Raw genomic sequence first — 17,692 nt, forward strand, 5'->3', positions numbered from 1 at the left:
TGGGTATACATTAGCGCAACGTTATCGAGCGTGCCGACGCGTATCAAGGACAATAGGGCCGGGGAATATTTGGACTGGAGCTCGAGTCGCAGGGATTATCCTGTGAACGGGGTTAATCGGGTTCGGCAATTCACCGGTAAGCGCGGCGAATCCGTGACTTTTCATTGATTAGGGGACCACGGAAGCGTTCACGGTATCGGTTCGTCGAGCACACGCGTGTTCGGAAGTGTACCGTTTCAATTTCGGTGCACGAGTACGTTGTAAACTCCTTGCCGTATCATTTCCTTTACAATTACAATGGTTTGATTTTCTTTATTGTAATAATCCCGTAGAAGAGATTTACTCGAATGTTAAGCCACTCGGCTGTGACGATCTGTCTTGATGATCAATTTTGTCTGCTTTATATTGATCACACAAATTGATAGAGAATTATTATAAAATGTGCGAAATTTATGAATATGCTTTACAAGCATTTTAGCTTAAATAAGCGTAAAATATAAAATGGCTATTTTCATACGACGTATATATGCGTGGACCGCAGTTAAGAAGTTAAATATTAGTGGCGGTAGAATAGAATTTCATTACGACTTAACACTAGAACTAACAAACTAATCAAAATAACTGGTTTCCAATTTTTGCTTTAACAATTTGCGATATTAGAGAAATGTGTCTACAAAAAACTTTTAGATAAACTCATTTAATCAAATATATATTATAATAGAAACCGTACGAGGTTTAAATAAATGCAATCTTTTGATTATTGTAAATTAATATGCATTAGTTGCATTCAGGGCTCGGTAGTTCTGATGTTAAACAAACAGAACAAAATTCATACTCGACAGCTTATTACTAGAAATCTTCACCACGAGTCTGTCTCGTTAAAGTACGGCAAGGGGTTAACCAGTTAGTTGTTGCGACCTCTTTGAAAACGGTGTACCTAGAATGTGTCAGAAAAAGTAAGCTACGACGAGTATTACAACGTAATGCAGACACTATGCATCTTTCATAATAGTTATTCATACTTTTTTATTTGTCCGGTTTATGTCATTTAATATTTTAGTTTTTACTTTAGTTTTAAAATTGTGATTAACAGCAAATTTTTTAAACGGCATAAAGTTATGTTAGATTTAAAGTAACAAGATCATTATTAAATAAGTTGAAACAAATAAATAAAATTATATTTGAAACTCTATACGGCGGAGATGTAGAATATTCCAGTTCCGTTTAACACTAGAACTACCAAATAGATCAAAAATGACTGGTTTATAATTTCTTCGTTAACAATTGCCGATGTTATAATAATGATCCTATGAGAAATTTATAGATTTACTTATTTAATCAAGCATCTATTATCACAATCTGGCTACTGTTATAAAACATTAGCGATGCTGCAAATATTTTCAAATATCCTAAAAAGTGGCACATCAGTATATAAGACATTCTAACAAAGAACGGCTGTATATACTTGTCATAACAAGAAAAATAAACAACTAACTTGTTAAAAATTCGACAAGTTCGGTTTTCTATGTGCAATTCGAGGTTGTCGATGCTACGGTTAATTGTTGCTCCGAAACGGAGGATTATACGCAGCCTTTTGTTCCTGGACGCTTGCGACCGGTTAGGTAACCGAGGTCAACCGGACCGTGCATAAAGCCGGGCTTTAATCGGGCCTGGAGAGCGGTTCGCAGAGACCTGCTGGTCAGACGTCCCTTCGGAGCCCTTTAAACCCCCTGAAATATCCTGGACCTCCTCCGGACCTCCTCTAGACCTCCTCTAGACCTCTCGGCCGTTTCTTCTCGGAACGCGAAATTAAGCGCAGCCTGATCGATATGCGCTCCGAGAGTGGTCGTCGCCGATGGCTGATCGTTACATAATCTCTCTCTCTCTCTCTCTCTCTCTCTCTCTCTCTCTCTCTCCCCTCCATCTCCTGGTCTTTCTCTCGAAGGGCAAGCCGGTCGAATCGAACGCGTTAATTTCTTCCCGAAAGAAAGCTAAGCGTTAGCGCCGAGAAGCGATCGCGGCCGTTGGAGCGCAGCTCGATTCTCTCGCTCATGAAACATTTATCGCAGCCGATCGGTATCCCCTGTAATTTCGCGTGCACGCTCCCCCCTTTCCTTTTTGCAAGGGATTTTCATACGCAGCAGCCTCTTCGTACCTACTCCGACTCGGCCTCCCAGATATCCAATCCGGCAGATATCGAGCTTATTTCAGGTCAGGTATTCCCGTACAGGCTTCCTGACCGTGGCTAACACAGAGCCAGTCGCGGATCGAACTGGTTTCTTTGTCCTTAGTATTGGAGCAAACGGTCAGACCAGTCTCTCTTGATTAGTCCGAAACTCGTTCCACCTCCCATTCCGACCCCCTCCGTATTATCCTCGTTCTTATGAAACCTTCTGCGTCGAAAAACTCCTTCTCTTGCCGCGAACGTTTGTGATCGAAAGCTGCGTCTTCCGCTCTCCCGACGGCGGTCACTCTATCCAGCGCCTGGGTCTGGTTTTCGGTGGATTACCTTGGTTTTCGTCACCCACGAGATTGTTCTCGTCCTTTGGAAGAAATTCTTTATTCACAAGCTGCCTGTTCATGACTAATCGTTTCTATTTGTTGTTCTCTGGAGAAGAACGTTTTGAACAATTTTTCTATCGACGTGACATCGGTAAATTTCGTTCTAAAAAAGTTTTATCCGAAGATTTGAAGTTTGAATTTATTCATTTACACGAATACACCATTTAGTACACATAAATAATAATGTCCTTTTAATTTTTCTTCAAGGCTTCATAATAATAATAATAATAATAATAATAATAATAATAATAATAATAATAATGATAATAATGTTAATAATAGTGGTAATGCTCATAAAATAATAACAAAAATTAGTGAAAATGCGATCAATGTGATTACGATATATAAAACAAACAAAATCTGAACGTTCTAGCTTCTGATAACATTAAACAGTTGATATCTAAATTTATTAAAATGTTCAATGCCTAGGTTAATGCCGTTAGTATAAATGTTAGCCAAAATGAGAAGCTTATTCGAAGGATTAGTTTAGAGTTATCGAGACCCATAATAATGAGGCAGAAAAATTCGGTGGATTGTCGTAAAAAATTGCGGATTGTCAAATATGGAAATATCTAGCAAGTATATGAAGTGACATGAATCGAAATGGTTATTGACAGTGTTAATTATCCCATGAACGCAGTTGTATCGACTGCGTAGCCTAAAATTGATCGGATTCTACGGAGTGGAAAATGGAGACGCGTCTGACGGTGAGCCACCGTTTCAATTTGTAACGAGCAGCAACCTCCTGGTGCTCGCCGCAAGAAAGAAAGAAGGGAGGCAGGCAATTGTGCCGCTCGATATCTGTATTATGCAAATGATTTTTTACGGGCGGCTGAAGCAGCAGCAACAGCGACGGGCAGTTGGCCGAGCCGTAGGATAACGAGCCGATTCTTATTAAACGCGCAGCCTTGTTGGCGGGCCAGCCGGTTCGAAGGTCCTCCGTTCTCATGACGTAGAATTCTCCGAACTCCCAACACGACTTCTACGCCTGATAAAATTAGAGAAAGCTGAATCATATAAAAAGCCGGCGTCGTCGCACGGACCGGTGGTTCCTCCTGAGAAATCCGAAGGATCCCGATGATCAGAAACGGAGAGAAGATTCCGCGGCGCGTATTTTACGTCGCCTGCTCGCTCGTTCGCTTATCGATTGGACACCGGAGCACCGAAAGAACAATATATAGACCAAGCAGAACCGCTTCTCTCTGCCGTCCGCGAGTTCGAGCGGAGTGTCAATAATCGATACACCGCTACCAAAACAGATCTCTCGCTCTGTCCCTCTCTCTTTCACGTTCTCTAGCTGCGTTCGCCGGGGGGGTCTGTTTGCCTCCGCGAAAACAAAGGAAATCCGGCGTCTCCCCCGGCTTACCGGATCAATCGATACGCTTTCCTTCTGGTATTTTCGACGTCGCGGCGAGTCCGCGTCGCGTCGCGTCGCGGGGAGCGTCCTGCACGCCAATCCCCATTTTACAGTCACTTTATACCCTGGGATCCCGCGAGTAATCGGATTTAAATCCCCTTAAACGCCAGGAAACGCCGTCACCGACCGGCAATGCTTCCGGCGCCGGAACACGAATTTCAACGCACCGCTCTATACCGCCGGAAGGACGAGCGATACGGGAACAAGTATAATATTCCAGGACTTTACTCTCTGTTTATGCTCTCTTCAACCCCTTGCGTTCCGAGGCCGGTTCCACCCGGCGAGCACTCGTTAAAGTCGCTGCTTGCCTGCCTGCTTGCTGCCAGCCTGCTTGCTGCCAGCCTGCTCGCCTGCTCGCCTGGTCGCTTGCTCGGCTCCCTTTCGCGCGCAACCCCTCGTTAGTCGGGCCAGGAGCTGCCAGAGCGTGCTCGGATTTTCAAAATCGATTCTTTAGGACAAACATGTGTACACGACACCCGGATCCCTCGGCAATCGTTGCTACCCCCACGGAATCCTCCTATTGTGACCGAGCCTCTCGAAAAGTCGTGGCTGTCTGACTTTCCTCCGAATTCGTTTTTGCTACTGTATCTGCTGTTGAAGAATATCAGTTGGTAGTTCGATGAGTTGTGGCCTGCAACAGCTGTTGGTTCTGTTTCAATTTCGACGGAGCATCCCCAACCCGAAAATTCGAAAAATTCTGAACCTTCGGGCATATGATATGGTTTGTTAATTGTTGAAAACATTGAAAAACATTGTAAACAAATAATCAACGTTTTCCGTATACGGCGCGACATATTTGCATCAGAGAAGCGACTTTTGTTTGAAAATTTTCTTTCAATTTTGTACATTGTGCAAATTATAGCAATAAAATAAAAAATAGCTCAATATTTGAGAGTTAATTTCCTCTACTTAAAGTGAATTTACGCAAGAAAAAATATCGCTTAGCAGATACCTATATATTCTCTGTATGTCCAAAGTTTCAGAATTTACTGAATTTCTGGGTTGGAGATGATCCTTTATAAATATAGGTTTCGATCGAGATTCCATGTCGAAATGAGTGTAGCCCGAGTGAAAACGAGGGTGTGATTCGTATGGCAGTGTTCATACAGATTCGATCCTCTCTTTACCGAATCCACCCCTTCCTTTGAAACCAATCTAAGCCAGGAGGCAGTTTCTAAATTCCGACTGCCACTCTATAACCGACACACGAACTGATCAGCAGTCATTACAGTTGTGTACATATTTGAAACGTATTTTTTCGAAAAACAGAGAATAAGGTGGCTAGGGAACGGACATTAACATGAAGGAGAAAGACAGCAAGCCCGATAAGGCATCGCCTGTCTCGCGAATGTTAAAATTCTAGTCCAACGCTGTCGGCCAAGTCAAGAAGGTGCCCCATAGACCGGTTGAGAGAACTCGTTGAAACGATTGGTCGAAGACGATCAGAATTTGTCGTCAATTAAACGAATTAGCTGCGCTAATTGGTATGGGAGTCGGACGACGAACGGGAAGGGGTTGTTCCTCGCGGGGCTGTCGGGCTGTGCGAGGGCTCGAGACGGTACGAGGTTGTCGCGCGAGGGCGATGCTACCGGGTGGCTTGTTGTGTGCACGGAACACCTGATTCCTTCGACGGCGTGTACCGGCTCCTCTCGGCTCTGCTCGGTTCGAGTCGGCACGGGTTTTGTGCATGTCCATGGGCACGCGGCGACCCGACGCGCGACGCGACTCCACGGGACGCGACGCGACGGCTGGTCTCTTCGGGTCGCCTCGGCCCGGCTCGGTCCGGCTCGGCCCGACTTGTTCGTTCCCTTGCTCGTTTGCCCGCTCGCAAGCTCGCTTCCTCGTTCCCTCGCTTCCTCTTGGCAGTGTGTACGTCACCGCGCGATGGGTGCAACGCGGCTGTTGCCATGGCGACAGACGCCCGGCATCACCGGCGGTGGGGGCAACGTCCCAACGCCCAGGGTCGTACCTACTGATCCACCCCGGCGAGCACCACTCCACCAGCAACCAACCCCCTGTCCACCTGGACCCGCCGACACCGAAATTGCGCGTCACATGGACCCCTAACATTCCATTCCACCCTCTCGAGAATCAACTCTCTCCTTCGCTCGCGTCATTCCCCTCTACCTCTCTATTTTTCTCTCTCGTATCCCGCGTCTCTTGGCCACACCAAGATTGTTTGGAAAATCGCTCCCACCTTTTTCCCCAAGCAAGATATTTCTTGCTGCTTCTCGATTTTTACGACGGATTTGCCGGCGTTATACCCGACGGTTTCGCCAGCCACCCCCCGCCGCCTTCTATTGATCATCGGCTGATACGCGAGGACGAGCAGCTTCTCGGAAGGTCCGTGATTTACCAGCCCCTGCTGCCTTCGGCGACGTTAACCCCTCGAGTCGCGAGCACTCGAAAACTGCAGGCTTACTGCGGACACGACCGGAACCGCCGCTGCAGAGAATTTGTTTCGGCCAACGAGCTCTGCAGTTGTCAACCTCTCTGCCAATAAGGGGCCCCTCTACTGCTAGCTCGTACACTGACTTTTGTAGCTTTTCTTTTCTCTCTTTCGACAATTCTGCTTAGGAAAATCGTTGCATCGATTCTGTGTCATTTTACCCAGCAGAAGCGTGCAACGATATTGTTTGAATAGTTATAAGATGCGACTCTTGAACGGTTAAGGGTAACTTGTCCAAGAATTTAGTTGGGCGGATAAGACGGGTTTCCCGCGATAGGTAATTGTCGGCGGTTTGTCCCTCGCGCCAAGTTTGCGGAGCCTTTAGTGCCTTTGATACTTAAACGATCTAGAAGTAGTAATCGTGGACCGGAATTACGGACGTCAAATGGTAGTCTGATGTTTTACGGGGGTGGTTTTTGAAATGCAGCGTGTTGCAAGGTGGCGTGATGATTAATGACAGTTTTAATGCATTTCAGATCATGCCGTGTCACAACCAATTTCTATGGGCACTGGTAGGCGTGTGGGCGTCGGGACAGGATATCATCATCAGACGTCAGAAGTTGGAACGGTCCTCAGCCCGAGAAGCAGGTTCGTAGTCTTTCTAACGAAACTAAACGAAACCATGTTGATTGTTTTCTGGATTTCCGCAACGGTATGTTTATTGTTTGCAGTGAGACGGGTGGTTTGGGTGTTAAGATGGTTGAATACGTTCTTGGATCAAGTCCCACGACGCCGAAAGATCTAGAACCCCGGATGGTTTCATTGAGATTGGTAAGCGCAATTAATATACGCTAATAAAGTACTATTCGATTCGTCGACGGTATTCTAAAATAGGCTGTTTTCTTTCGTGCGCAGAACACAGACGCAGACAAGAAAGAAAAAGAGAAGGGGTCGGCAAGTCCTTTCGACAGTTCTAAGGACGACACTGGGCCACAGAACAACGGATTGGCCTCACAAAACGGTCTCGACGATGACAAAGGATTTAAGTGAGTATCTGCAGTCGATTTGGAACTGCGGACCGACAAGACTAATCTGGAACAATCGTGTAGCCATAAAGATCTCCCTTCGAACGCTAGATTGTCGAAGATTGGATCTCGAAGTTGTAGAGTTAACGCATTAACTGCCAAATCGCCAGAGAAAATCCAAATGAAATACTTCGCTTAGAGGCAAACGGTGTGGCAGTGAACGCGTTAAAACAGTCTCGCATCGAGGACACGATTTTTAATTAGTGGATAATTGAGAGATCATCTGTAGTCCAGAAGAACGTAACAGCGGCAACTATTCAAGGGCGTACATGTCCTACCTACGGACGATGACATCATACCCTCTCACCTCTTTCTCTACAACCCGCTGCACCATCAGAGTGCGCCACCTGGTGCATCGACAGTGCCTTACCTCTCAGCCGATGTTACCGACGCTATATCTCTGTCCTGTGGTCTAGTCGCTTTAACGAACGGTTGCTTCTGATGGTTTACCTACCGACAATCTTCTCGAAATCAAAAACGAAAATAATTTCGATCTATTTTGCACCTTCTGCCTTCGAAGAAGAAAATTATTGAGCGGCTATTGCACACAATTGTATAGTTCACGTAAAACAATGTTATATTCAAGAGTTTCTTCTAGTCAGCGCTTTCACAGTGATAATAGACAAAGCAAAACATTTTGGTAGCGAACGTATTAAATCGGAAAATTTCCTCATATAAGTCAGCAGTTCTATTCTAAAAATTATTATATGCATACGTAAGATATTCTTTCACAAATTTACTTTCACGACTCGAGTCAATACATTGACTGTTCAGCTCTCTAAAGGTTGATAAATTTTCAGTAGCTAGAGGTACCCCTATACGTGTATAATGGCACCTTTTAATTTGGAAACAACGATAAACGAAGAACAAACACCTGCCTTTACGGAACGTGGCCCACGCTTTTTCGGCATTTCCCACGCTACGAACGTTTGCTCACGGGTACACACGCAAAGTAAAAAGGGGAACTGTTAGGTGGACGGCCTTAGGCAGACTTTCCGTTTCCCGTGTCAACGATAATCCCGTGAATAATCACGGCAAATAAAACCGAGAAGGGCACTAGGACATTACGCAGCCTCGACGACGCGGCACTTGTCTTGTCTGCTTGCCGATTCCGTTATGGTAATGATGTTTGCTCATCGCAGTCAATCGTCATGGTCTTGGTACCCTTTTTCTCGCTAGACCAGAGTGTCGCAGAGGTCGCCAGACCGAAGACGTTGTATCTCGTTATGCCATTATTATGCAAACCACGCCGTTACAGTGTGTGACTGATCGCGTAGTCGCGTTCTTTCATACCACCGGCTTCGCTAGTTTTATTATTTAGTCTATCGACTTCGCATTTGATTCCTGCGAGAAAAATACGAGGAGATTCAATTATGAACGATCACTCAATGAGAAACTCGAAATCGCTGTTCGGTGGAGAACCTTCGACGAGCTATCTCTCGCCAAAGGGAGACACCTCGGCACGTTTATCGGTTCACAAACATCAACTCACAAAGTCTTCCTTAACGACATGCAACGATGCGCGTAGTCATCTAAGATTTACGCATCGACCTTATTAAAAATTGCAGCTGTCGACGGCCTGGTCAACTGTATAGTTTATTTTCGGAGCCTTATGTGCTCGTCGCACGGCTGTCTTCGATCAAAACAAATCGGCGAAATCCGTGAATTGGAGCATAAACTTATTAAATGAACTGTAGTTGCTCTGCAGGAGCTGTTGCGCAATGCAATCCACGGTGTTTCCTTGTGGCTCGCGAATCGGAGCACGATCATGGGGGCAGTCACTTCCACCGGATAATTCATTCAATGCGCTGCCGATACACCGTCCACGCTATTCTTCCACCTTTCTCTCGACGTTCCCGAGAAATAATGGCTCGCCCGTGCCTTGCAATATCTTGTCATACTCTGCAAGATGTCGGACGAACCTCCGCGGCGAATAACGCTCTCCTGTTATTGGCATTTAATTTTCATGGTAGATAAATTCTTGTGTGGGAGAATGAAACTTGTATATATACGATGGATACGGTACAACTCGAGTATGATGTACATAATTTTTTATTGAAATTACTCTAGTCGAGATGGTAAAATTTTTTTTGCAGACGAAATTTTCTTATACCATCGATTCAAGAATTTTATTCACTAAACGATAGAATCGTTTGATAACTGGCAGCGTTGCATAATTTTCACATTTCGGATGATAACACACAGCGTGTTTCATTAATCGTCAATAAATATTTCGATCTGGACCTTCGTCCAAACCTTGCGCACACAACTGTCAACCTTTTTACAATACAGTATTCTGAAAGCACTTCTATAATATCGTATTCTAACACAGTTAAAACTTAAATTGCGGTTACCTAATCATTATGATCCAGCGTATATAAATCTTTACCGAATTACGGAATTGTCAGCAATTAAATTGAGTAAACTGATATAAAACTAGGACAAATAGAAAGGTTAAAAAAATGTGTTTTGAAACATTGATAAATAAAGTTGAAGACGGTTATAAACGTCGACAATTGTAATAATTCGTATAATTCTGAAAATAGTCCGCCGTTCGAGGGTTAATCCATGTTCGCGACATAATTCGCAGATAGTACGATTTACTTACCGCTCATGTAACAATCGTAATTTATATTGTTTCTACGTTCCGTTTAGGAACAGAACGATAGAGCACTGAATCGGCCGTGTTCTGAAAGGGTTGACAATGTAACATTTGAACGAAGCGTCGTCAGGCAAGGAGACTAGCGAGAGGAGTTGCAAAGCAAGAGACATGGAAACAGATCACGTCAACCAAAGATGACAGACTAATTTGTATGTTTCTGTTGTCGACAGTCGCACGCCCGGCAGCCGCCAGCCATCGCCCGGCGAGGAGGAATTCCAGAAGAACGCAGCCGCCACGCTCGCGGTGAGCACAGGGGCTGGCGGCGTGGTGTTGCTGAAGCCAGGGGTGGACGTGGTGGGCAGCGAGGAGCATTTCATGGCCGCTTTCGCCCCGGCACCTCCACATCATCTCCAGCACCACCAGGCGCCACCGACGCATCATCTTCAGCATCCGCATTCCCACGCGGCTCAGCTCTTTGGCGCACAGGCTCCGCCACCCCCGCAAGGCCCGCCTCCATCCCAACAGCAACAGCAGCAACAGGGACCCCCGCAGCCGCAAGACACTACCACTCACTTTGATGTTCAGGTGAGTCTTTCGACCTTATTGTTAACCGCGTTCCGACGTTCTCGTCGGCTCCGTCAAAACGACACCGTTTTCTTACGGCGACTCCCAATCTCGCGCCACATGCTGACTTCTGCGCGAGAGATTACCCGGCGAGATACGATTCGCGAGACGACGTAATCCGTCCACAGCTAATTTCTTTGAGAACATAATCGTTTCCGAAGTACTGCACCAGGCGAAATTTATTCAAACGCTTTTTAAAACGTAATAATTTTTTTAAACTCGTAATTGATTTGAGTTTTTTTGGAGGGACTAGTTTACTTTACATTAAAAAATGTAAAATACTGTTGTTTTTATTTTGCCATCGCTTGGAAAGGCATAAAATAAAAAACTCTCGGAAGATGTAAAAATTACCTATTTCTGGCTGGAATATGTAAAAAAAACTGCGATTTTCATAATGTTTAGTTACTTTTAACTGATAACTAGACTGCTGATCTTTATGTATTCATAAATTTTTTAATTTCATGTATTAATTTTAGTTATTTATGTAAATTTTTTAAATGTAAGGAAATGTATTAATTAAGTAGGATTTCTAGCATCTTATTTTCTTTTTACAACCAGGTGTTATTTATTTCACGAACAAAAATCTCATTTAATTCGTATTTTACGCATTCATGAGAAAAATGAATAAATCGAATACAACCTTGCAACAAAATTATAATAAAATAATAAAAATACGTTCCATGCAACGGAAATATGCAAGTTTTACTTTTTATATAGATTCACTGTTTTCATATAAACTATCGAGATCAATGAAGCGCACTTTTAAAATTTTCACTGCAGGTTCAGACAAAAAGAATTTAAAAACATGAGTTTTGTTTAACCAAGTGAAGAAAAGTATCTCAGTCATTATACGGTTTAACTAGTTCTTTTATCGTTACAAGAAAAGCAAAAAACGTTTAGCATAGTTTTCAATAAGTTATTGCGTTTTAGAACACGTTGGTATTCTTTTTGCTGGGGGTGTCAGCACCTCTCCGCGGCAGCAACAAAGCTCCTTTGAAGATTCTTGGCGCGAGCATTGTTTCAGCGGATCGAAGTTTTTGGTGACATTTAGCGCGTTGGATCTAGGCGGGGCATAGTCGTAGCCTCGTTAAGCATCCTATAAATCAATGCATAAATATAGTTTTAGGAGAGTACAGCTGATTCATGCTGGAATGCTAGAACATTTGTATTTCGTTGTTTCGACGGAGGAAACCGTGTCGCTCGTGAAAAAGAGTTTTGCCATAACCGCGAGCGACCTAAGTGGAAAACCAGTGGCTCGACTCTCGAATTAGACTCGGCGGTGAGAGAGTCTCGGCCCGTAAACTTGCTTCTGTTGTTCTTGGATCCGGTATGGGATGATTTTGCCGGATTATCGGAAGCCTGGCCTAGTTTCGCCGCTATTCGCGCGTATATTTTGGCCCGAGAATTGATAAATAACGGGCTCGCGCGTAAATTGTGAAAGCAGTCGGGGCCGGCTCGCAGTCCGCAACCGTCCTACATAAACGCGTCGTATCGTAAGGCTCGACGATTACTATCTCGCGACGGTTACCCGTTCGAGTGGCCCTGCGAAACCCGTGCATTAACTGATTGGGCCGGCCCGCGCTCAGCTCGGCAACCTTACGTAACAATCCGTTGAATATTCTTTAAACGTCGAGCGCAACGCCCGGGAGAAGACGCATCGGAGCCTTTTAAACGGATTGATCGGCTGGACCTATCGCGTCCGTCGCAGACCTTGCTACACTCTTCTCTTCCGCGACGTTTTCCTTCTTATCAGCTGGGAAATGAGAAAGAAATTAGCCGGAGATTTTTGTATGTCGACGAGAGAGTCAGATTTGGACGTTCAATGTTGCGATTTCACTTTGGAGAAGATGAACGTAGACGCATGCTAATGTTCGCTCGTCGCCGCGACGCGCTTTCGTTTCATGGTTGGGAATTCTTGTTCAAAGTCTCCTTAGCAGCTTGGAATTGCGGGAAATTTTTCGCTGATTCGTCTTTTTGGTCGTTTCGCAATTAGTGTCCCCCACCTCGATTAATTCGCAGGTTTCTCGCGTTTCACGAGCCTCGGTTAACAGGTTAACAGTTCCACGCTCAGCATTTAGTGCCCGTGGACGACGGTGTTCCATCGCGAAGGGCGCCGCTGCCGGCGTTAATTTACCGATTGTGCCTTGTCGCTAGGAAGAGGTTATTTTTAAGCAGCGAGCAGCTGATGCTAACGAGCGGTCCAACCACCGAGCAACCCTCTTGTACAGGTTCTCGACGGACTTCCTTTCGCTTTTGAAGTCGCGTCTCGTTCGAACAGACACGACTATTCGAGCGTGTGCTACCGTGGTCGAGGTACAGCGGTGGTTGTAACAATCTCCCCGGTGAAAATCACTGTATTTATTATTATTATTATTATTATCATTATTATTTCTTTACGGGCTACTAAACTCTTTTAAATCATACAGATGAAATACTCGTAATCCTGGGTAAATAAACATTGCAAAGTACAAGATTTAACAACGGATATAGTAGGCTTAGTTGCACAAAAAATAGATTATAGCTCGTAGATTATAACTCGCTAGTTATTACAACTTAGTTACAATAATTGGACAAAAAGTAGTTGAGTGAGTAGTTAAATGATTAACGATTACAACACGCTAGTTATTATGAGTCAATTAGAATCGTTAGTTATTCGTCAGATTAGTTTTTGCTTAACTCTGAGTGGAATTAGTAAAATGCTTTAGGTTGCTTCTGAAGAAATCAACTTTTTTTGCTGAACTCTTTCGCCTTTCTGTAGGAATCAAGTGCAATCTCGTTTCTCGCTTAAAGAATTTTAATAAATTGCAATTAGCGTATAATTGTTTTCAATTACCTTTGATGTTACCATTAGATTTCTACTATTATCACGTGTAGAAAGTTCCGTGCTGTAAAATTTTAAGGGGATCGTTAGCATTTAACGATTCGAGAATATGTGATCAGGATTGTAAAAATAAATAAAAGGTTTGCGATGGTTTGAGCGTGGGCATGTTCAAAAGGATGGACTCGTACGTGTGAGAAACGTAAAAGTATTATTCTTCATTTTTTCGAATTACCTTCGCATGTAGAATGCATTCATTCCTCCCTTTCGGTTGTATCACCAGTTGCTGACCACCCTGTATATTCGGCAAAATGAAATGTCCGGTGTGCCTCGGACAGAGATTTCAGAACGATTTCGCCGGCCCGTCGTGTTGCCATGGAAGGGTCAACCGTGTCGGCGCGCTCGGATCCGTCGCCGAGTTATAATTATTTGCCTCGCGACCCTTTTACGTCTCGAACCGAAAAGTAACTATTTACAACGTGGCATTTATTTTGATTCCGACTCGGTGACTTGGCAAACCGCGGGCATTTACGATTTTCGATTCTCCTCTCCGTTCTGGTAGGCGATCGAACGGCATTCCGTTGGCGTCAGCGAGTCCTCTCTCCGAGATCATGCCTGTTTCAGGCGACACTAACTGCCCGCGGATGTGCTCCGATTATTTAATTTAATATAATTTAATCCAATTTAATTTACTTTATTCGTTTGTGTATACGGGCAAGGAACCCTTTCGTACAAACAGAGACAAAACTTCGCAACAGTAGTTAACAAGCCAAGCAATACTTTCAGGTATAACAATACGGAAGACACACCAAAATATACTTACACACATATAGGGAGACTACTAGCTGGGCCAAGCTGGAGCTTCGACCAGGAGAATTTAGAAAAAAGTTGTAGGGGAAAATTTTATACTATTTAACGAGCTCTGTTATCCTGTGGTACGATTTTTTCACAAGTTTGTTAGTACACTTGCCCTGTGCAAACAGCACTTCTTTTAAAAATAGAATTGCATTTCTATTCGCAGGTCGATCGATTATTCTAAAACATTCTGGGTACAAAAGTATTAGGGTATAATACCAAAAGCATTAATATTTTATGAAATATTTCACTCTTTTAACCGTGTTGATATATAAAATAGCAAAGCTAAATAAAACAGTGAGAATAAATAAAAGTGGAAGTAAAACGAGGAGATGTTTAGCAATTATTATCGCTTTTTCAAATTCTGAGCGATAGAAAACATAGAAAATCGGTCGGTGTTTGCGATGGCGCCATTGTCGTCGCGACGATGGTCTTGCATCGTTTGTTTCGAATCGAAGCTACGCAAAAGGAGGTTGATTACGTCATGGCGGCAGGATCGAAACCGCGTTTTAATACTCCAGGAGTGTCCCCTTGCGACATTGGTCGATGAAAAGTGACGGAACGATCGAGCGTTTCCGGTCTCGACGACCTTGGCTGATCTCTCTATCCTCGGAGGGTTCTCCGAGCATCTCTCCTAGGACACTAGCCTTTTTGTCCCTCTCCCTTGTATATCTGGCTCCGTGAAAGAGACCATTTCTACGTGTTGGTCGGACCTGACAGGCTTAAGAGGCGCAGGGGCGGTGGGGGGGAATGGAGAACGACCTCGTCCTCAGGCGCAGACAAACGTATAAATCACCGGGTGACAAGTTCTCGACATCTACTTCGAATCCTATTCAGAAAATAGAGCATGCGATCTATAGCCCCACCCCCCCTCCGGACACATATTCATATTTATGCACGTTACGGCGCCTGTCCGAACGTTCTATCGGCGAATGCATCAAAATGCGCCTTCCGTCTCTCTCTTCCGCCCCATCTCTTTCTTTCTTTCTCTCTCTCTGTCGACATGCAGCAATTTTACCGTCCGAATATCCTGTAAACTGTTAAACGCCCGAAGGCCGAACCCCGATTAACATTTCCTTTTTACAAATTAGAATATAAAAGTTTCGTAAAAAGAAATGCTATTTTATGATAAGAAGTGACGGTGAAATCGATGTTTAATGCACGGCAACCGACTATTTCATAGGGATGCCGGAGACTAATAATACTGTATCATATGCGATCTGTACCATATGCTATCGACTAATGTAATATTTTCCCTGTGAAAATTACAGGGTTATTAAGTGGCAACGACGTTGAACAGGCGAAGAAAAGAGAATCGATTTTGTAAGAATAAACAACCGCCCTTCGTTCGTTATTCGTACGACGTGTTTTTTGAGTGTTAGTCACCTGGACTTTTTAAGATGTTATATTCTTTACTCGATAATATTCTATACCATAAGCTGAGAGACCTTGAAACAACGTAAAGATAATTTTGGTTACAGAAAGCGAACCACCAGACCACCGTGCCTCGTTTCAGGCGTTTATCGTTTTCTCGGTAATTTCACCGGTGACTCCAGTTTATCGTATTCCGGTATCTTCCCGGTAGTATAAACCACATTGCACTCGCTTTTATTGCCGCGCGATGTTCGTTGGATTGATTTAGGTTTGCCTTTTACCCTTAAGTGGCGCGGCAAGGTCTCCGGCAGCCCATGAAACTTTTTCAAAGTACACCAATCTGGTTATCCCCGATGCAAACCGAGTTTCAGCGACGTCGTCTTGTGCTCTCGACGCGCTTAATTAATTCGTTCGGCCACTACCGTTTCCAAGGAAAAATATCAAAGTCCGTCGAAAGATCCCCGGCCAACAATAAACCGTGCCGCGAATTAATCGCAAATTCATTCCCGCCAAGAAAACGGTTTCGCCGAAACGATCGGCGACCGGAAGTCGGGGGAGGCGCTCTTCATTTTACATTTTCCCCTCGACGTCGATTTTCGAACCCTTTCGACGGCCTGTCGACCTTCCGTCGCGGCATTACATGCCGCTGAATTTTACACGACCCTGTCCGAATCGATGACTATGACGAATCGCTCGCCTTGAACCATCGATTCCATGATCGCGCTCGCAACCGCGGCACGGAGATTTAAACGGATTTCGTATGAAACCACCTGGAACATTGTTTTGCTAATAGAATTCATTAGCGGACCTATCATAAAAACACATTTCGTAAAAACGTCAGGGGACTGTTCCGGAGTTCAATTCGCGGAGCATTTGTCACGAATCTGAGCGCGTTACGCTGGATCGAATCCAAGTTATCTTCAAGTTCAATTTGTATATAAGGTATTTCAGCATCCAATCCGCTGCGTCGATTCCCTGGAAATGTTTCGTTCGTGGGTACTAACACAGTTACTTAGAAAGCACTCGGTTCTAGCTGTTGAATCCCGTAATAATAATTGTATCAAGCAATTAAGCGGAACAGCTAATCGTTTTAGTTACTTTGTCGATTTCTTCTCCTCATTTATTTGCACATTTTAAATCAACGATTAACGCGCGTTAAGTCACTCATAGAACATATATTAAATCAAAATATTAGCAATTACTTTTCTCTCCTTTTTAAACTATTTCACCCTTTTTAACTGGCTTTGCATTTTTATGTTTGGTCTTTTTCCGTTGTAGTGAATTCCATTTGTTACTAGCACTCTGCTTTTATTTACCTAAGTTATCATTGAATTGCGTATCTGTACGGAACATAAACATGATCCACGTAAATTGTAAGATCTTTCAATCGATTTTTCATCTATCAATCGTCTTAATTTCTTAAGAATAATGTAACAATATCCTCAATTTCTTCTAACGTTATCACAGTTGCGCACTTCGCTTTGTTATTTTCGTCATAAATGCATGAAACCCGCTATTTAGTTGTCACTGTAGATTATTATACAAAATAAAACTTGTCTATCGCAACTGCAAGGAATTAAAGTTCAGTACAGATTAGTCTTAGCTTATTGGTATTAGTATTATCGTGCAACGGCAAAATTTGATTTATTTCAACATCGCGCGATTTCTACGATAATACGTGCTTTGAATGAAGAGGTTTAACTACAAGTTTCTGCTAGAAAATTGGTTACAATATCAAAAACTGTAATAGAGAAAATCGGATTCTGACTGGTTCAGCAGTTCCGGTGTTAACAGGTGTAACAGTCGAAAAGTGATGCAACAGTGTTCTGCAAGTCTTGTAATCTTTCCAGAGTTTTTTGTTCCACTTGTGCGTCTTCATCGTAAACGCATAAAATCCGCAGTCCAGTAATCGTTTTCTATTCTAATTTCGTAACATAAATGGTTGGTACCGTTGAAACATTGAAAA

General features: G+C 43.7%; 1 protein-coding gene across 3 annotated transcripts in view; it reads left to right on the plus strand.

The window, feature by feature from the left end:
- The window catches only part of Pum (pumilio), a 170,760-nt gene that overhangs the window by 32,494 nt on the left and 120,574 nt on the right, over positions 1-17,692 (plus strand). For all 3 annotated transcript variants that reach the window (XM_078183899.1, XM_078183900.1, XM_078183901.1), the window contains 4 exons: positions 6,905-7,016; positions 7,100-7,199; positions 7,284-7,414; positions 10,286-10,640. In XM_078183899.1, coding sequence (XP_078040025.1) covers positions 6,905-7,016; positions 7,100-7,199; positions 7,284-7,414; positions 10,286-10,640 — 698 coding nt within the window. The remainder of the gene's footprint in view (positions 1-6,904; positions 7,017-7,099; positions 7,200-7,283; positions 7,415-10,285; positions 10,641-17,692) is intronic.

Source organism: Augochlora pura, chromosome 6 (genome assembly GCF_028453695.1).
Source record: "Augochlora pura isolate Apur16 chromosome 6, APUR_v2.2.1, whole genome shotgun sequence".
Lineage (NCBI taxonomy): Eukaryota > Metazoa > Arthropoda > Insecta > Hymenoptera > Halictidae > Augochlora > Augochlora pura.